Source organism: Ambystoma mexicanum, chromosome 1p (assembly GCF_040938575.1).
Source record: "Ambystoma mexicanum isolate Mex_15411 chromosome 1p, UKY_AmexF1_1, whole genome shotgun sequence".
In the NCBI taxonomy this organism is placed as follows: Eukaryota; Metazoa; Chordata; class Amphibia; order Caudata; family Ambystomatidae; genus Ambystoma; species Ambystoma mexicanum.
In genome coordinates this window covers 467278787-467300426 of record NC_090921.1, presented here as the reverse complement: position 1 = coordinate 467300426, position 21640 = coordinate 467278787, and the positions used below count along the sequence as shown (strand labels likewise).

At 46.9% G+C, this 21640-nt stretch overlaps 1 protein-coding gene across 2 annotated transcripts in view; it reads left to right on the top strand.

Moving 5' to 3' along the window:
• COMP (cartilage oligomeric matrix protein) overlaps window positions 1–21640 on the top strand; it is a 676605-nt gene that overhangs the window by 354885 nt on the left and 300080 nt on the right. For both annotated transcript variants that reach the window (XM_069649319.1, XM_069649318.1), the window contains exon 6: window positions 9066–9140. In XM_069649319.1, coding sequence (XP_069505420.1) covers window positions 9066–9140 — 75 coding nt within the window. The remainder of the gene's footprint in view (window positions 1–9065; window positions 9141–21640) is intronic.

Genomic DNA, 21640 nt, shown 5'->3' with positions numbered 1-21640 from the left:
CGACGATCACGTCCTATTTGTTACATCCAGGTGAACTGCGACCATGGTGCACTGAAGCAGTGCCGCCAGTATAGGAATGGGACACAGTGGGGCTGATTCTGAACTTGTGATAAAGGTGGGTGGGGAGATTTGCTTTCCAGCAGCAGAAGCTGCTAAATCACAGGTTGTGGGGGAAACATGTGCTCCAGTGGCATTGCAAGCATTTCTTGATAGGCTGCCACTTTCCTAGTTTAGGAAAATATTCTTAAACTTTCCTTAAAATAGAAAAGTGGTGCTGCAGTCTAAGAAATGCATTGCTTGTAAAGGGGAAAGTGTGCGGTGTAATTGAACGGCTCCTGAAATGTGCTGTATTTTTACTAGTTTTGATGTCGTGCTAAACCGATGGTGCTGGGAGGAGAATCTCCTCCATGTGGGTGCCCTGCATTCCTGATGATTGCTAGGGGTGTTGTGAAGCCGTAAATCAGGCTCATGTAGAGGCTTTCATGTCCCTGCAACACATTCTATCCCTGTCAGAATATGGTTCATGTAAGAATGGTGCTGTTCCAGCTTGGAACAACACATTTCTATTTTTACATGGACCTCTGAATCAGGCCCAGTGTCTGTGTTTCTCGTAGCGTGCATGCCCTAAAGGTCACTTTCTATGACTACTTCCCATGTTTCCTAAAGCACAGAGAATAGGGACAGAAAGGACAATTCACACATATCTGTGGGTACAGAGATGTAAGGGCACTTTGCCCTTGTGCGGTTCATGCATATTTCACCTTGCACGGCCCCTATTCACAAATTAGACTTGCGAGGTAGAGGAGGGCTCTCTGCAGGAGGAAGGCACCAGCAGCAAGCAGCTCCATGTGCATCAAAGTTCCGGCACATTCCCCACACTTGAATATGCATCCTCCTCTCCCTGATTGCCCCCATCTGGTTGGAGAGCTGGGGTCAGGCCCCCACCAACATTGGGTCAGTGAGGGCATTTGAAGTGACTGAACTTGAAAAGCAATTAAAGTCCCACACTTCCTTTTATTATACAGAAATACTCATATAAACCACTTCCGACCCTGGCAGGATTCTGTTTTCCCCTGCACCTGGTCTGTGGCAAGCGAGGGGAGGCACAGTGGGAGGAGGCTCAGATCCAAAGATCCAAATGAATCTTTCTGGAAGGCGCCCAGGACCCACCTAACTGCAGAACTGCTCCACGCGTGTCCTCCCCTGGCTGCTTGTTGATCCCTTGTTGCCATATTTCCCGTCATCCCCTCCCCTCTCCCCACCCCGTTGTTAGCTAACTCCCCACCGACTTCATCTCAGCCATCTTCACTGTGTTCTTCCCCTATGACTTTCAAAGCACCCTGCTGTTTCCCACGGCTGTGTCCCTACTCAATAAACACCCTAATGATAATAACCATAATAGTGACAATGCTAATAATAAGCTTGCTCTAAATCTGGAGGCACTTTCCGGTTGCCCCGTCGCCCGGCCGCGCCACATTTTGCACCTTTGCTGATTCACAGCAGTGAGTACGCTCACGCAAAAGAATGTTCCGCTGTCTGTTTCACCTTTTCTTCATCAGGTCAAGTGCAAAAAGGGAATGTTTTCTCCAGTACAGTGAGTGCAGGGCACCTGTAAGTGGATCCGCGGGTGTGGAAGTGCATCTCACAGTGCACCGACTCTTTCCTATGCACCCGCTGTCTTTCATTGCAGTGGCAGACTGCTGAGCTCCACCGCTGCGGCTACTCTTATTGGGGAGTGGGCAAGGAACGGGGATATTTTTTATGTACCTCGATCATGCCAGAGTCCGTGGGTGTAGGTAGAGGAAGGTTTGGTGTTGTGTGTTGCAATCAATATAATGGCAATACAGACTGTAAGGACGGGCTTTAATGGCCCCTCGTCCTTGTTGTGAGTCCTCTGTCATTTAAGGCAGTTAACATCCATTACAACCTGTCATCGTGGACACTAATGCATCGTAAATAGATCTGACACCTCCTTGATACGGTTTATTTTGGGACAGATGAAACCAGCTTGCCATTTGAGACTAGATTACTTAGGATCAAGTTTCGGCCGCGTGTTGCTTCACGGGTTCAGGCCGCAAACGGCACCCGGTCACTTCATGTCTATTTCAGGAGCTCGTCAGGTGGAGGTGTTCAGCCTCCCACTGCACGCTCTCTGTTGCTGAGCCTCTTCGAATGTATTCGCTGACGTGTGGTCCTTGGTGACCCCATCTTTGCACCCCAGCTTTGCTACCGCTACGAGGGCCTTTGTGGCTGGTCTAATGCCACGGATAGCACCGGGGGCGGACATCTAGGAGGCCTGCGTTCTAATCTCATCTCCCACACTTGATTGAAGCCGAGCCAATTACTTTGTATATGTACCCCAGTTCCCTGCCAGTTCGTGGATCTGAAAACAGTGGGATTACTCGGTCTAAACTCCATATAAAGTAACACATCCAAAGGGTGCACCTTCAGTATATTGAGTATTCTGCGCCTGCGTGTTCGGGGTTTGGCACTGCGTTTCCTGTAGCGGCACCATGCAGCGGCTTCAGTTGCCACCCCCCTCCTCTCCCATACTACTCTGCTCCATAAACCTGTCTCCATAGGCCCTCCACTGCTCGCACGTGTGCCAGCAGCTCAGTGAGTACCAGGCCCAGCAGTTCGTGGCATTACATTGCAGGGTCGCTCTGCTACTGCGGATGAAGTTCCCTGACAAGTTAAATATAAAATGTTTAGCTGCAGGCGACGAGTTACAGGCTGGACTCGTGCCCTCTGGGTGCTGATGAGCATGACACTCAGGCCTGTTTCTTGGCCCGGGCGAGGCGAGCAGCTGCTCGGGGCGCAATAGTCCCGGGGGGCGCAATTGCCCCATCCCTGGAGCCTCTGGAGGGGATCAAATTCCCCAGTTTGTGGGGTGCGCATTTCCGTGGGAGAAGTTCCACGGGTCAGGTGCTGGCGCTGCCCTGAAATTACATGAGTCAGAGGCTCACTCTGACCACTTTCGCACAGAGGGGGCAGAGGGGGGGGGCTTGGCGGCATAAGCACAACAATGAAAATACTTGAGGTCCCCCTGCAGTTAAGACAAACCCTCCCATCACAATGCCGGCAGGAAACTGCTAATAGTGGGCCATTAATCGCTGAATGGTTTCTTGCTGGCATCGTGATGGGAGTGGAGGTGCAGTGGGCTGTGGGGAGTGGGCGTGCCTTGCAGGGATGTACCATGGGCCCCGACACAGTACAAACGGAGACCTGTTTCGCCCATGGCGCGTCCCTGCAAGCCCAGAAAATGGCTGAAATAATAGTTTAAAGTGGCGCTATTTCTTTCATGCTGCTTCTTTGTCAAACTATATATCAATTACACTTTAAACCATTATGCTGATAATAGTTTTGACCAGTGTTGCTGAGTAAATATTCTTTAAGCCACGACCCGGTTTATTTATTTATTTATGCAATGTTTGTCGGGTACATGGACACGGATAATTTATTTATTTATGCAATGTTTGTGGATACCTGCATCCGACGAAACATTGCATAAATAAATATACAGGTACCTGACAAACATTGCATGAATAAATAAATAATGCGGGTCCATGTAACCTTATAACGAGTCAGACTTTTAACAAGACAAGAATTTTAAAGTTATTGTTTATTGGGGGTCAGGTGTCTCCTTGTCATTGCCCTTTTGACTAAGGTTGTCTCCAAACCCCCTTCAGCATCTTGTGTTCTTTGTTGGTTGTATATATTGCATCCTGTGCCATATTCATGGTCTCTTGGTATGCCCAGTCCTCATTGTCTGCAGCCTAAGTGGGACTGCGGCATACAATTGTCTTGGACACCAATGAAAAAGTGGCCCACTGTTGCAAATGGCAATTCATTCTTTGTGTGCCGCACTGTTTGACTTTGGGTAGGACTTGCTGAACGGTGTAGTTTGGGAGTGGCGTGCGGGATGTGGTCTGGGGGGGCGCATTCTAGTGTTTCGCCCTGGGCACCAAATGGACTAGAATCTGCCCTGATGACACTGCGTGCCATTAATCAGACTAGATACACAGGGCAGTGCCACGAGGCACCGTGTGCTTTAGAGTGCGATTTAGGCAGGCTGCCAGGACATGGTGTGTAGTCCACTACGTTACCAGGCATAGTTATTTAAGCTCATGTCACCAAAAACCCCTAATCCCATTACAGGTCTATTATACACTGCTACCCAATGAACAATCTCTCTATATTGTATCATCTGCCACCTCCATTTAATTCACAAAAAAATGGGTTTTAAACATGTCATTTATCAGGAGGATGTCATCTCTGTTGATTATGCGGTTGGCATAAGCCTCATACATTGACATGTCTATGCCCACATGGCACTGATGTAGAGAAGATTTGGTCCGTCAACCTTGTCTGTTCCAAACAATGTGCTGCATGAAAAACAAATCCCACACAGTACTTTAAGGACATGCAGTATGCATGCTGCCTTTGGGCCTCCTAGGAAACAGTGCCCACACAAGGTAAACAGGGCATCAGTAGGGAGGGGACCATTCCTCCGTGCGCCTAAACGTTGTCAAGAGTCATGTTCATTTCTGGAGCCATGCCGTTGAAGTCCACTTCCACAATTGCATATTTTTGAGGGACAAACATAATTTACTGATAAACCTCCCAAACAAACTACCCTCTAAGGAAGGGGGCCTGCACTGATCCTCCACTACAGGTTCTAAGCCCACAATTAAAACAGCAAACAGAGCAGAGCGTGTCGATGCCACCCTCACTTCCCCTACACTTACCCCTCCAGAAAATGCCTCTAGAAACCTACACTGCAGCAGCTGTTGTTGATCGCCACTGTCTTCCTCCAGGGGTGGACTGGCTGATTTCCCAGTGGGCCTCTGCACTACGGGGCTCTTCTATGAGTGCACCCTGATTTTCTGCTCCTCTTACCCTCTCTGCCATCCACACTGCCACCCTCCTTTGGTCTCTCCTCTACCCCCACTTCCCCTTGAAGTAGATGACTTGGTATAACCCCTACTTAGAGTAGTTGGTCTTTCTCACATAGAGTAGTAATATAGGGCCACTTTGCAAAGCATTCCCAGTCCACACCTGCTAAAAATGTGCCCCTGAACCTATTGGCCATGGCAGAAATGTGGCCCGCCTTCCCAAACATGGAAGAACGCCTTCATCACCACTCACGCCTCTAGTGGTAAGAACTGCCACATCTTGGGAGAGCGACAAGCAATCAAGTCATGAGAACAAACTCGGAGGGAGAATTCTCTTGGAAAGGGGGTGGAGGGGTGGGGATCTGTCTATCACAGAAGCAAGAGAACCAATCAAACAGAACATCTAGGTTTGAATCCTGTGTGGTGGTTATGTCAGGTGGCTGACCACCGGGCGTGGGAATACCCCTTCTATGAGGAACATTGGGCCTGGGTATCCAGTACAAAGAACAGGGGTGTATCTGGTGTGCATCTTTATGCATTGCTTCTGTTGAACTAGTACAGTCTCACCCACTGGTATTTGATGATCTTCAGCTCTTCTATTGCGATCTGTCCATTCTTTGGCTTTCTTTCTTTTCTCACTCTCCCTTTTTCTAATCTCTTCATCTTCCACAGGGGTGTAGTCCTCCAATTGGGAAAGCTGTGTTCGCGGCTTATACTGTATCATCAGTTCAAAGGGAGTGCGCCCAGTTGCCACATGCAGCGTATTCCCATAACTTCTCAACATTTGCTTGTTCTCTAGTACTGTAAATGATCATATCACTAACATATATGTAAATACATGATGACACCGGATCTGGCTCTGGCAATGATCTCCTTTATTTCTCTCCCTCTTGCCAACTGCCTTCCCTGCCCTGCCCCCTCCCTCACTGTTCTTCAGTCCCTTGTGCTCCCTTCCATTCTCTCTTACGTGCTGCATTCTACAGTCACAACACCCCCCTTACTTATCATAGAAGTTCCCACTATACATTTATTCAATAAATTCAACTGCACATTTGTTCAATAAAACGTGGTGGCTTGCAAATAATTCTCTGGGGGCGACTAGTCGCTCCAAGAGTTTCTACATTGAGCAGTCGAGGTGAAGAATCTTCAGGTGACGTGACACTGACACCAGGTTCTTCATCTTCTTCTTCAGCGTGTGATTCTTCATCTGGATCATCTTGAAACATCCTACGAAAGAATGAGGCATTCCTAGTTATTTCACCATCATCCCCTATAGCCGTATTCATGGGTCCTTTGACCGATGTGACCACTAAAGGTTCTGGCTTATATCTGGTGTCCATCTTTCTGCGTTGCTTCTGTTGAACTAGTACAGTCTCACCCACTGGTATTTGATGTTCTTCAGCTCGTCTCTTGTGATCTGTCCATTCTTTGGCTTGCTTTCTTTTCTCACTCTCCCTTTTTCTAATCTCTTCATCTTCCACAGGGGTGTAGTCCTCCAATTGGGGAATCCGTGTTCGCGGCTTGCATCTTATAATGTATCCTCAGTTCAAAGGGAGTGTGCCCAGTTGCCTCATGCAGCATATTCTGATAACTTCTCAACATTTGCGAGATTGCTTGTGGCATGGACATGAGATCTGTGTCAGCTTTCTGACGTGTCCGCTTTATTGTGACCATGAAGCGTTCCACCATACCATTGGCCTCTGGCCATAATGGTGCAATATTTTGATGGCGGAAGCCCAAATATGCCGCAAACTTCTTGAACTCCTGTCTCTGGAACGGTGGGCTATAGTCTGTTTTGACAATGTTAGGGACACCCCATTCACTGAATAATTCATCTACTACCGTCACTACATGTTGGAATGCCGTAGACATGACATGTTTCACCATGGGGAACCAGGAATATTCATCTATAGTTGCCAGCAGATAACCTATTTCCTCCAATGGCCCATAAAAGTCCATTGCTACTCTCTGCCAGGGCCCGTCAGGCATTGGAACTATTTGGATTGGGCATGGAGGCTTACTTGATGCGGTCACTTGACAAGTCACGCAGTGTTTCAGGGCGTCTTCCACTATCGTATCCATGTGTGGAAACCACACTTGATTCCTCAGAATTTTCTTTGACTTTGCGATTCCTCTATGCCCTCCATGCGCTATGATAACAAGAGCTTTCCTCAGGCTCTGTGGGGCCACCAGTCGATTTTCCCCTGAGTAGTATCCTTGACCCGTTGTGGCCAATTCGCTTTGCACCCTTGCTAATATCTGCAAGTCTCTCCTGTCCACCTCCCCATTTTCAAAGCGCTCTGTGGCCAGGCATCGCCATCTGTTAGTATTAGTGAGTTGAATGGCCGCTTGGATGGTGGGGTCAGCCTTGCTGCTTTCCGCAAACATTTCCTTTGTGATAGCTGGAGGAAGAGCATTAAGAGATTAGTATGCGATGTATGCTTCTGCCTCCAGTTGCATCTCATTCTCAGGTGTCTCACCAGGGTGCCGTGAGAGATAGTCTACAGGGTTAGCCTCTTTCCCCGGCTTGTGAACTATGGTGAAATCATACTCTTGTAGATGGATACCCTACCGCTCTATGCGAGGAGGCTCTTAATCTTGGGATTTCCAAATAGGGACAGAAGAGTTTTGTGGTCAGTAATAAGGATGAACATTCTTCCAATGACAAAGTGATGACATTTTTCATACGCCCAGACCGCAGCGAGGCTCTCCCTATCAGCCTGCGAATATGCTTGTTCAATAACAGTCAAAGCTCTGCTGGCATACGCTACAATGTGCCTTTCATACTTCCCTCTCGGATCTGTTTGGGCTAGTATAGCTCCCAGACCAACCCGACTGACATCCACTGTAATCTCTGTGTCTCAGTCAGGGTAGAAGTATGTGATTTGGCGGTCATTGGTTAGGTCACTCTTGATCGCATCGAAGGCTGTTTGACAGGTTGCATCCCACGTGAACATAGAGTCTTTCTTGAGAAGTTGTCTGAGCGGATTGATCAGAGCCGCGTAGGTTGGCAGGTAACTGGCGCAGTAACCCGCCATTCCTAAGAAGGAACGTAGCTCCATCACATCCTATGGGGCCTTCCACTTCACAATGGCGTTGATTTTATCTGGATCTGCTTTTATCCCTTTGTCAGTACACTCGCCTCGGCACCAGTTGTTATGTAGTACTGTACAATATTATATCACTAACATATATGTAAATAAATGATGACACTGGAACTGGCTCCGTACTCCTTTATTTCTCTTCCTCTTGCCAACTGCCTTCTCTGCCCCGCCCCCTCCCTCATCGTTCTTCAGTCCCTCATGCTGCGTTCTACTCAGCCACAACACAGGGGTGGGAGGGGCAGTCGTGGAAATGAATACTACTGGCAATCAAGACAAAACGCTATTGCATGATATATTAATCGCCTTGCTAATGTGACTAACATGTATGTGTTTCATGGGCTTCGTTTGCCCATGTGTTGTTTTTTGAATGAATAGTTAAAAAGTAAATAGTACCATGCATTGTTAATTTAGATAGATCAAGGGAGGTTCATTATCTCAGTTGGGCTATAGGTTGGGGAAGGGTCATCATCCCAAGCGATAATAAACTTGCCCAAGGTCTATAAATCAATTATTACACAGTGGTAATGGCAATATCGGTTTTGGAGTTGTGTTGGTGGAGTGCAGAACACTATTAGTGTGTAAAATAAATGGGCAGGAGATATTTGAAAATTAAATGAAAATGTGTTTAGCCACATCTTACCTACATAAATATTACAGCTCAATATTAAATGGCTCTCTTGTCTGTGGAAAGCTGTGCATGCAGTGTGCATGGTAAAAGCTATGGGAAATGCTGTAATGTCCAGATGCCAACATGTGGCATACATCTTGTTGTGGTGAACAAGGAGTCAGATACATGACATGTTCCGCGAATGCTGCTTTCCTATCCCATGGGGCCGATGGAGCCATGTCGACCCCCCTCTCCGCCATAGAGGGCATGGCCACCTCCCACCCTGCGGCGGGGCCCATAGAGGGCACGGCCCCCTCCAACCCTGCGGGCCAGGCCCCCTCCCACCCTGCGGCGTGGCCCATAGAGGGCACAGCCGTTTTGTTGAGGAGAAATAGTGTACCAGATGAATTTGATATTATCATAAAGATGACATTCAAAAATTGCTTTCATTTTTTGTAGATCTGCACCGATGTCAACGAATGTGAAAACATGAGCAGTGCCTGTGTGGCAAACTCTGTCTGCATTAATACACAGGTAAGGGCTGGTACCGAGGTCTTCCATGTGGGATGTCACATGTTCAATATTAGGTCACTCAAATAAAGAAACGTTACACCAAATGTCCTCTCATACTCTCCCTCTGTCTGTCTCCCTCTCTCCCTCTGTCTCTCTCCCTCTCCCTTTCTCTCTCTCAATCTCTCTCCCTCTTTGTCTCCTCTCTCCCTCTCCCCCTCGCTCTCTCCCTCTCTTTTGCTCTCTCTGCCACAATCTATTTCTTTCTCGTTTGCTCTCTTTCTCACTCTGTATTTTACACGATCCCCCCTCTCTCTCTCTCTCTCTCTTTCTCTCCCTCTGTCTCTCCACTCTCTCACTGTCTTTCTCTTTTCTCCCCTCTCACTCTCTCCCTCTCTCTTTCGCTCTCTCCCTCTCTCGTTTGCTCTCTTTCTCACTCTGTATTTTACACTAACCCTCTCCCTCCCCTGCTCCTCTGCCGTTCCATCGCTCCCTCTCTCTCTCTCCCTCTCTCTTTCGCTCTCTGCCACAATCTATGGCTTTCTTGTTTGCTCCCTTTCTCTCTCTCTCTAGCTCTCCAGCTCCTCTGCCACTCCATCTCTCCCCCTCTCGTTCTCTCCCTCTCTCTGTCTGTCTGTCTCTCTCTCCACCCCTGTCTACTCTCTCTCTCTCTCTCTCTCCGCCTCCCTCTCTGTTTCGCTCTCTCTGCCACAATCTGTCTTTCTCGTTTGCTCACTTTCTCACTCTGTATTTTACACTATCCCTCTCTCTCTCTCTCTCCCTCTCTCTCTCCACTCTCTCTCTGTCTTTCTCTTTCCCTCTCTCTCTCTGTCTCCTCTCTCCCGCTACAATCTATTTATTTCTCGTTTGCTCTCTTTCTCACTCTGTATTTTACACTAACCCTCTCTTTCTATCTCTCCAGCTCCTCTGCCACGCCATCTCTCTCTCTCTCTCTCTGTCTCTCTCTCTCACACACACACTCTTTCTCCCTCTCTCTGTCCCCTCTCTCTATCTCCCTCTCTATACCTCTCCCCCCTCTCTCTCTCTCTCTCTCTCTCTGTCTCCTCTCTCCCCTTCTCTCTCCCTCTCCCTCTCTCTTTCGCTCTCTGCCACAATCTATTTCTTTCTTGTTTTCTCTCTTTCTCACTCTGTATTTTACACTAACCTTCTCTCTCTCTCTCCCTCTCTCTCTCACTCTCTCCCTCTCTCTCGTTACCCCTCTCTCCCTCTCCCTTTCTGTCTCTCCACTCTCTCTCTTTCTCTTTCCCTCTCTCTCAGTCTGTCTCCTCTCCCCTCCCCCTCTCTCTTTCGCTCTCTCTGACACAATCTATTTCTTTCTCGTTTGCTCTTTCTCACTATGTATTTTGCAGTAACTCTCGCTCTCCCTCTCTCTCTCCTCCTCTCTTTCCCTTTCCGTCTCTCCCTCTCTCTATTTCTTTCTCTCTCTCTCTCCCTCTCTGTCTCTCCAATCTCTCCCTGTCGTTCTCTTTCCCTCTCTCTATATGTCTCATCCGCCTCCTCTCCTCTCTCTTTCGCTCTCTCCCTCACTCGTTTGCTCTCTTTCTCACTCTGTATTTTACACTAACCTCTCTCTCTAGCTCTCCTGCTCCTCTACCACTACATCTCTCTCTCTCTCTCTTTCTCTCTTTCTCTCTCTCTGTTCGTCTCTCTCTCTCTCTTTCACTCTCTCGCTCTCCCTCTCTCTCTCTTCTCTCTCCATCTCTCCCTCTCTCTCTCTCCCTCTGCCCTCTCTCGCTCTCTCTTTCTCTCTCTCTCTCTCTCTCTCTTTCTCTCTCTCTGTCCGTCTCTCTCTAACTCTCTCTCTCTCTTTCAGTCTCTCTCGCTCTCCCTCTCTCTCTCTCTCTCTCTCTCTCTCTCTCTCTCTCACTCTCTCTCTGTCTCTTACTCTCTCTCACTCCTACACTTTTTCCCCAGCGCAATATTTTGGATGAGAGCAGTGCGTGATATTTCTCCCCCAGTTTTCTGAAAAAGTCCCGTTTTGATGTTATCAAATGTAATAAGCCTCATACATGCGGGGCATAGGTGCGTGCGGAAGGAAGTCTTTTATTGTCCTCTGTGGAGCTTGGGCTTAGAGGTGTCAAAGGAAGGTTGTAAGGACGGCAGATCACCCAAAGACGAGACCCTTCTGCAGAGTGCACTGTTCCCTTCTTCCTTGAGAAAAAGGCTCTGTAAGTTCACACTAGTTTTCCACTGTATCCCTTTTAAGCTTGACTAGGCCATGTCAGTTCAGACAGCACCACCTAGTAGCCATCCCTGGAACTTCACCTCTGCTTTGGAGCCTCAGAGCAATAGAATACAGGAATGCAGCATTACATGAAAAGCTTGCATTTTGCTCCATATGAGAGACATCTCATTAGCATTTGTTGGACATTACCTTTTAGTTTTAAACTTTTTTCTACCATTTTTTTCTTTACAAATTCAGCCAAAGTACATTGCTTAGCTAATTTTTCTTTTTTTCATGTACTGCAACCAAAATGCTTCAATGTATGAAAACTGTCAGGGTCCAGAAGAACTTATTCTCCAATACCAATCCACAGCATGCCTGAATTTGGCCTGTATTTTCTTTCTTACCACAAAATGTATTTGTATCACATATTAAAAAACACTAAAAGACGGTCTATACACCGGACAGTAATGAGTATAAAAAACAATATGCTTATATTTTGATCAAATTCAATGATTTGTTAATTTTAATGTAAAATGATTTATGGAACAAGATGTTGTAATTTGGTTCAAGAAATGAATGTATGAGCATAATATCGCTAACGTATTCACACGGATGTACCATAGATGGTGGAACAATCGGTACTGTCCTGATGAAGGCCAATATACGAGATGGAGAAACATTTCAGCTAGCTCTGATAGGCCGAAACACAGTGGAGCTCATTTTGCTTCTGGCCTTAGTTTGGTGGCGGGGAGACGTCACATTAGCACTGCAATGTAAACGTCTCTCTGCCGCAAAATTCTGGTCATTTGCACAGGGGAGTGCCAAAGTGCACAGCAAAAAGTGGCGTACAAGCATGTGCACTGCCTTTTGTCCTGCACTTTTGTACTCTGCCGTGCAAATCGATGAAACATTGCCTGCCATGCTCGTATGGCAGGCAGCGTTTACAGTTACAATTAACCGCTGCCTGCCATGCGCTAATCTCATGGCAGGCAGCTTTTATAATGTATCCCTATGGAATCTGCCTACTTTATGCTGGCGCATAAAGCCGGCGGTCTCCATAGGGATCACCAGAGAAGAAGGGAGGTGGTGGAAATGCAAGTGGCCCTCCTCTCCGCCATACAAACACATGAAAATGGGGCGTGCCATTAATGGAAGGCGTCTTACACCTTCCATTAACGTTACGTCCCAATGAAAACGAGCGCCAGTGCATCAAAGTTTTTTTTTCCAAATATGTTTGCGCATTTGAGTTAGATTATGAATTTAAACACTGTTGCTGACATTTGAACTACAAAATGAAATGTGGTGTTCCTGATCACATTATAAGCATATTTATTTATTTGCATTCTTTCCACTCCCGTGCGTTGACTGTCTTTTAGTGTTTTTTAGTTTGTGATACAAATACATTTGTGATAAGAATGATAATGTGCTTGCCCGCGCCGAAGCTTTTGATTGGTTTAATCTTGTAAATACAGGCCAAATTCAGGCATTTATTGGGTTGGTCTTACATAGTAGGTTCATCTGGACCCTGGCATTGTTTATATATTGAAGTGCATGGTTCCTGGGAAGCCAGGGTTAAAATCAAGCTACCTCATTTATGTGTAACTGTTGCAACCAAAATACTACTGCCTATATTTCATGTCAGCCATTTTCAATTTCTTCAATGAGGTGTAAATTACCACGGAAAGGACCGCAGCTACTCACACTTGCATGCCTGCAGCCAGTGGTCGAAGTGAGCGGGTGCTCTTATACTTATTTTAAAAACGTTTTTAGCGTTCCCATACTTTTTTGTTGAAAAGAAACCGTTCCGGAATGGTTTAGTTTTAAAATAAGTTTAGGAAGAAGTTGAAACTTGCACTTCAGTGCACTGCACTGAGTGTTCCCTTAACAGCAGGCGTGTTTATTTGGGGGCGGGGGTTGGATTGCGCGTGGCATGGGCGTGTCGATGGGGTGTGTGGGAAGCGGGACGGACCAGAAGGGAACACAGTTCTACTACTTCTTTTCATACATTTCGACCACTGCCTGCAGCTCTATTTGCATGATTTTTATTGTGTGTTAGGGGTGTAAAAAAACGTTGAGGAATCCGGGTGTTTTTGTGTCCACGTGCCTTTTACACCCCTCACAAAAAACGAGCAGTAATGGCAGCCTCCATCAGCAGGTGGCAGCCGATGTTGCAGTGAATCCATCTAGATGTTTTACAGGCAGAAGCCATTGGGCATCAAGCCTCTGCTCCCGCAGCAGCCATTGGACATCACACCTCTTCTCCTGCAGCAGCCATTGGGCATCACGCCTCTGCTCCCGCAGCAGCCATTGGACATCACGCCTCTGCTCCCGCAGCAGCCATTGGGCATCACACCTCTGCTCCCGCAGCAGCCATTGGGCATCAAACCTCTTCTCCTGCAGCAGCCATTGGGCATCACGCCTCTGCTCCTGCAGCAGCCATTGGGCATCACACCTCTGCTCCCGCAGCAGCCATTGGGCATCAAACCTCTTCTCGTGCAGCAGCCATTGGGCATCACGCCTCTGCTCCCGCAGCAGCCATTGGGCATCACACCTCTGCTCCCGCAGCAGCCATTGGCCATCAAACCTCTTCTCCTGCAGCAGCCATTGGGCATCACGCCTATGCTCCCGCAGCAGCCATTGGGCATCACACCTCTGCTCCCGCAGCAGCCATTGGGCATCACGCCTCTGCTCCCGCAGCAGCCATTGGGCATCAAACCTCTTCTCCTGCAGCAGCCATTGGGCATCACGCCTCTGCTCCCGCAGCAGCCATTGGGCATCACACCTCTGCTCCCGCAGCAGCCATTGGGCATCAAGCCTCTGCTCCCGCAGCAACATCAGATGCATCCTGGGATGCTGGAGTGTTTACTGGACAGAGATGGCTCTATGCCCGGTCCCTTATCTCCTTGCAGAAAAAGTAATCAAAACGGGATTGAGCATAATTTACAGGTAGGGCGCTTGTCTCCAGCTGTAAATCACGGGCGGCACTGCATGAGAGTCATAGACTTTTAATTCTTTGGAAAATAATTGATTGTGGTGAATGTCCTGCCGCTTAAAGTGACGCTAGTACTACTGTTTAAAAAAAACAAGCGCACGGTGACCAGAAGTGCTAGGTATATGGTTTCTCCGTCGAGTAATGGATAAGTAAATGAAACATCATGTTTCAAGGTCCATGTTGCCTCTGTTTTGTGATATCTGGCTGATAGAAAATGAAGGTCTCTTTGAAGGTAACATAGAGACAATTGAATTGAATTGATATCTTATTTCTATCGAGCTCATACACAAGTGTTTCAGAGCGCGACAAGGCAAGGGAGGGGAACAGGGGAGAACAAAACAGCGATCTTACTAGGCCCAGTGACATTGAGAACGTGCAAGTGCATGGGCAGGGGGAGGGGAAAAGTGGAAGGGGGGGAGAAGTGGAAAGTGCGGAGCAATAGGAGAGCAGAATAAATAATAAATAAATAATAAACGCAACACAAGTGGTAGTGCAGCCAGCAAGTGGTAAGTGCTGAGTTTAAGGCAGTGGACAGGGTAGATCAGATAAGTGCAGGAAGTAAAAAAAGGGGGAAACTGTATGCGTACAGATACAGACCCCAGTGCAAGGGGTGGCCCGGAGGCAGTGGACGAGGGTGGCAGGGTGAGCAGGAACCTGGGCCCTTGAGGACAGAGGGTGGCCAGGTGCACAGTGCCAGGAGAGACCAGATCAGCAGTGGAGAGGGGGGCCAAGGCAGAAGCAAAGAGGAAGGTGTTGAGGTGCTTCCGGAACCAGAGCTGGTTATTCTCAAGTTTTAGAGTGGCAGGGAGGCTGTTCCAGAGGGAGGCCCCAGCCAAAGACAGAGATCTTCCCCCAGCTTATTTCTTTGAAAAACGACTGACCCTGAGGGAGTTAGAGGTAGAGGAGCGAAGAGCTCGAGAGGGGAGGTATTTGCAGAGGCATAGTTGAAGGTTTTTTGGACCCAGACCCCAGAAAGCCTTGTGGACAATGCAGAGGGTTTTGAATTTAATCATTGCATCCACTGGGAGCCAATGGAGAGATTTCAGAGCTGGAGAGATACGATCCCAGGGCTTGAGGCCAAGGACAAGTCTTTCAGTCCTGTTCTGTATGAGTTGCAGAGGGAGTAGGGTAGAGGCAGGCAGGTTTAGAAAGAGGCTGTTACAATAGTCCAACCTAGAGAGAACCAGAGCTTGGGAGACAGTGAGCTGGGGGAAGGAGAGGAAGGGCAGAGTACCTCTGTGGAGGTGCAGTAGGAAGTTTGACTTTTTAGAGACATGATATATGTGGGCGGAGGAGGAAAGTGTGGAGTCAAAGGTGTCTCTTAGATTCTTAGCCTCGCAGGTGGGGGTAGGTGGAAGGCCAAGGGAGGTCGGCCAGAGAGTGAGGGGAAAGGATAGAGAAGGTGTGCCGATGAGGAGGATATCAGTCTTGCTGGCATTCAGACAAAGATCATTGGCGGAACACCAATCTTGAATGGCAGATCTACAATGGGGCTGATTATCAAAAAATGTTTTGCGCAAATAGCTCATCTCATCACTTGCGCCATGAAACGGAGCAGCCCAAACCTTAAAGGACATCTTAGATGCACTCATTCAAATGCCCTTTTCCCCCCTTTAACGCACTTACGCACATAAGGGGGTCTTTCTGGGCATTTAAAAATGCATCCCGAATTCAGAAACAGGATGCTCTTTTACATACACAGACATGAGTGTCTTCCCCCTGCGCCTGTTGTGAACAGGTGTATGGGTATGTTAATCATGGCAGGGTCGTTTATGGACCTTGTTTTTGAAGTGTGACAGCCTTGTTTTGACACTGCAGCTCTCACGCTAGCATTCCCTCCTCCCCCCCCCCAGGCAGGGATGGAAATGCTTGGTTTTTCACTGAGATGCTGGGAGCTTCTTTCGACACTCATGCACATATGGGGGCTGGACAGCGCATCCTGCACCACTGTCCAGCCCATCCTGATATGCTCAGGTCACGTTTGAGAATAGGGTGACCTGAACATTTCAGCAATAACTGCAAATGAAACGGGTGCATTCTCTGCGCTCCTTTCTTTTGCACTCATATTTGAGAATCTCGCTGAAGGTACACAGAAATGAGTTATTCCTATTGCGCTATATAGTGCATGGACCCACTAAGCTGCAGGCTCTCTATAGATACCTTTCTGCCAGAGGTCTGACGTTAAACAGTTAGACTGTTCCAAATGGTATAGAGTGCTAAGCACTTATGTACGTTTTTTCAAGAAATTACACATAGATATTTGAAATTATGACTTCTTTTATTTTGATTTCAGACAATTCTCCTTAAATCTTATACAGAAATGATTAACTTATCTTCTTAATTGTAGAGAAATGTCCAATTCAGTATTTGTTCCAATATATCTCCTTTATTATAGATAGGTATCCTATACATTTGTTTTACTGCTTCTTCAGTTCATAAACCTATGCCCCAAGACTATGGAACCTCCTCCCGTCAGCATTAGACTCGCCCTCAAGCTCCTACAATTCAGAAAAGAACTCAAGACCCACCTCTTCAAGGGGTCTCCCCCCCTCAACAGCTAGGCCACCACGTCACCCTCTGTGCCACCTGACTCTCTAGGCGCCATACACCCCTCTCCTACCCCGCCTCCAGTACAGCTGTACCCTTCCTCTGTGCCCTTCTGTATCCTAACCCCGCTGTATATCTGTTCTGTTGTGACCTCTGAAAAGCACTCCGTTATGCATCTTTAGTGTTGTATACCTCTGTAAAGCACTATGTTGTGTATCAGTATTGTTGTATACCTCTGTAAAGCGCTCCTTTGCTTTTCGAAGCTAGGTTTGCGCTCAATAAATACCATATTAAAAATAATGATAATAATAATAATGTGGAATATTTAATAGTATTTCTTAATGAAAACATGTTTGATGTTTCTGTTTTCTAGATAAAACTGGAGAAGTCTTTGTGAGTATTTTTAATGACCTGGCAATTGATGAGATGTGTGGTTAGTTATTTCCGGGTTTAAGGCACTTTTGGATGGTTACTGTGATGAATTGACTTCTGTCTTGCAGGAGAACAAGGATCAGTAGAGGCTAAAGCGCCTAGTCAGCCCTTTATTTCTCCCCTCACCAAGCACCAACATGACCATAAAGGTAAGGCAGGCACAGTCAAACAGTCAAGAGATATACCTCCTTTGCCTTTTGTGGTAGCGTGGGCCGAGGGAAGACTATGTTCTCAAGTGGGCTGTGAATGTGATTCAGTAGCAACCCAAACAGTGAAGTATAACAGTCCAAAATAAAGGAATGTCCAATCCGGGTTCTGTACACATATTTATATACTCAATTTAACCACAACATATGCACTATTAACTAAATAGAATACACTACAAAAGCCCACCCCTAGAGAAAGAACACAGAATAAGCAAGGATAACAAGATGCAGGACTCTGGGTAATGAATTAGAGATGATAGGCAAGCAAAAGCCAAAACGTTCAAAAATGACATGTTCTTGGGTGCAAAAGGGATTAAAGTGACCCACAGAGTCTCTAGGGCCCAAAAATGGACCATGGGGTCAGTTAGCAATTGATTGTTCGGGTTTGAGAGCATGGCACCAGGCTTTGCGCTGTTGTGCGAGTGGTTCAAGGCAAGTATGGGTGTTTCAGACATGTTGATTCAAGCAGCAAGCTGATGTTAAGTCGGTTTTAATGCGGTGGCTGACAGCGGTTCTAAAATGGCATTCAAACAATGCAGGATAGAGTGCTCACCAGGACTGGTTCAGGTTGAGCCGGTTCGAGACGTCCGGTGGCCACCTCTGGGTAGGGTCATCGAGTGTTGCTCCAGTAGGTCAAGACGAAGGTCAGCAACAGTTGAAAGCGATGATCCTGATGCTTTGGTGTGCAGTTCAACGAAGCAGCAGTTGGAGGTTGAACTGGGTCGAGCCGTTTGGTAACTGCTGGCTCAAGTCAGAGAATTAAACTCCAGTGGTTAAAGTCAGAGTCCAGTGATGAGCAGTTGATTCGAGGTAAGCAGGTCCGAGCTATGCGAGGTACAAGGCAGCATCAAGCTGGTTTGAGATGAAAGCACGCTAGTTGGCAGAGTTCAGTTGAGTGTCAAGGCAGCAGCAGACGGTCCTGTGGTTCGAAATACATTTAACCCGGTTTGAAATCAGTTCAACCGGTTCAACGCAAGGAAAACAGGGTTCCTGGCTAGCTTGGCTCTCAGGTGGCTGTGAATGCCAATCCACATATTCAAGGAGCAGATTACTGCTTGCTCTGGGGCTCCCAGACATGTGGCAGGGACATACTGGAAAAGGAGCCAGTATTCTACTCGTGGTCATGAGCCAAACTTAAATAGACTTTGCCCACTAGAATCCATGATCCTGGACCTGACCTTACTTTACGGCTACATACCGGAAACTGAATGTGACTCTTCTCACACGATGAGTTAAAAGAAGTAGATTATGCACGATGATGGATTCTCTTTAAAGAGCAAATGCATAGTTCATGGGGCCCCCTTTCCACATCAAGTAAGTTTTGACAGGTGGACAACCTGAAGAGAGGGTCCCTGGAATACCCCTCCACACCCCCAGGAATATGACAGGTTGAAGAGTTAAGAACGCACAAAGCAATTCATTATTCAGACAGCCCCCAGGAGGGTCAGTGACATCCACATATTCGGACCCTCTTACCCATTCAAACCGTATTCAGTGAATGTGTTTTTGGACAAAGGTACCTCAACACTGGTTATAGACCCCAATGCCTCGATGGATGATGTTGACTAATGCTGAGAAACCAGTGTGCAGATGTCATTAGTGACACCATGACATAGCAGCGTTAGTCACGAAGCAAACTCACAGCCATGCATAAAGTTACACAAACATACAAGTGCACACACGAAGAACATGCTTACACAGTTCTGTAGATAGAGAACAGATACATATACTTACTGTCAAAAGCTTTTATTATTGTTCTCATTAGCCAAGTGCAGAAATGCTGAACGCAAGGCAAATGAAGAGATGCAGAGCAAGCTTGAAGCCGCTATTATCGCAACTAACCCTATCTAACTACAGGACCAGGTAAAGAGCCTGGAAGGACCAGATATGACTAACCTATGGAAAACATAGCACGGTACACATGTAAAAATCATAGTATAATTATAATGAGGATTAAATGAGGCCACAAGCCGCAGGGCGAGAGATGAGGGAAAGCAAAACTAGGCTGCACAGAACAGCAGACCAGGGCTCGCAGCCAAGGTCAGAGACAAGCAGTAGATTCCAATCCTAAAATGACAAGGAGCCATCTGCAGGAAAAACTGAATAAATCTCCTCAATTGCAAATGAGAAAGCTTGATTTTATGATCCTTAACCACATGATGTAGCCGAGTTAGACAATGGTCAATCACCTGCGGTGGGAAGACGAACGGTTCTCAGCAACACAGACATGATGTGAAGAATTGAATCGTTAACAATGTTGCAACACAGAGGGCATTCTCACTGGCAAAAGTGGTACTACTAACAGTTACATTCTCATCACCTTGAGAAGGTGCACATAGCACTGAGAACAGAGCTGGGCCCCAAGCCTGGGGAGATCAGCTCCAGCCAATCAGGGAACAGAAATCCAGGGGTGGATGGCAGAGGGCAAGGGCCAATGTTAATCCTGTGACCCTGCAACAATGTAATAGATGGTTTCTTGGGAAAGGGGCAGGCCAGCCACCTGACATGTGAGGACCAATAACACAATATCTATAGGTGCAGTCCATAAGTGATACCACCCCAATCACCCAACCAGGCAGACTCTTAGGTTTTTTGGGGAAGGGCCCAAGTTGTGATGTCGACATGATACAAAATGCCTGACACAGGCTTGGGAGTGGTGATTCTGGGAATATTTTGAATGTCTTGTAGGACCCCGATCTATTTGTGTAATAAACAACAGTTCTAACTTGCCCTTGGCTGAGTCCTCCATTTGTATACCGGGGGAGGGATGTTGGGTCCTGGGAGCTGAGATGGCGAGCTTGTGATAACCCCCAGACCTCTGGCATACCTAAGCCAATAACGCCCCTTTGCGTCTTTAGCTTGCCCCCTTTTGATACGGTTTTGATATCAATTTAATATCAATTTTATATACAAAAGATATCATAATGTTTTTATATTGATTTGTCCTCGGCCTCAAGCCCAGGGATCGTATCTCTCCAGGACTGAAATCTCTGCACTGGCTCCCAGTGGCTGCGAGGATCAAGTTCAAAACCCTCTGCATTGTCCACAAGGCCTACTGGGCCTGGGGCCTCAATACCTTCAACTCTCTCTTCCTAAATATCTGCCTTCTCAATCTTTTCGCTCATCCACCTCCAACTCTCTTAGAGTCAGTCACTTCTCAAAGCAACAAGTGGTTGGTAGATCGCTTTCCTTGGCTGGGGCTTCCCTCTGGAACAGCCTCCTCGCCTCCCTGAAACTTAAGGAGAACCATCTCCGGTTCCGGAAACACCTCAAAACTTTTCTCTTCGCTTCTGCCTTTTCTCCTCCTCTCCCCTGCTGACCTCCCATCTGAATCTGCACTGGTTACCTGGACACCCTCTGTTTCTCGGGCCCAGGCCCCTCCCCCACCAGTCGCACATATCTGCACTGCCTGCCTGGCAGCCCCTGCACTTGGTGACTGTTTCTGTATCCCTACAGTACCACTACCAGCACTCAACACCTGTTGTCTGCACTTACCTTTGCACTTGCCACCAGCTGGCCGTTACTTCACTTATTGTTATTATTCCATGCCTATGTACTGCACGATCCCTTCCCCTTTGCCCCGCACTTTCCCCTTCCCCCATTCCCATGCACTTGCGTGATCTGAAAGACACCTGGCCTAGTAGGATCGCTGTCTGTCCTCCCTTTTGTTCCCCCTCCCTTGCCTCATCGTGCCTTGAAACACCTGTGTATAGGTGCGTTATAAATGCTATATCATATCATATCATGTCATAAATGTATATTTGATATCAAGTGTGTATAATTTATATCGGTTTTTATATAAACTGAGCAGCATGTTGTGGTGTTGCTTGGTCAACTATGGAGAGTGAAGTGAGCTCTGAAGGCAGGGACTGTGAATGTAGGTTTTTGCGTGTAACACGTCGATGACGTATGAGAGGGGTTTGGCCTTTAATGTGATAGTAAGTGGAAACTATAAAAAATGTTGATACCTTGTTTATATAAAATGTATATACAAATTATTATAAACATTAGTATGTTTAATATGCACATGTTTATAAACATTTATATATAAATTAATATTTTTTATATAAAAAGTTATATTCAAATTAAAATACAAATTAATAGGATTTGATATAAACATGTATATGAAAATTTATATAAAATAATTCATATGTTTTGC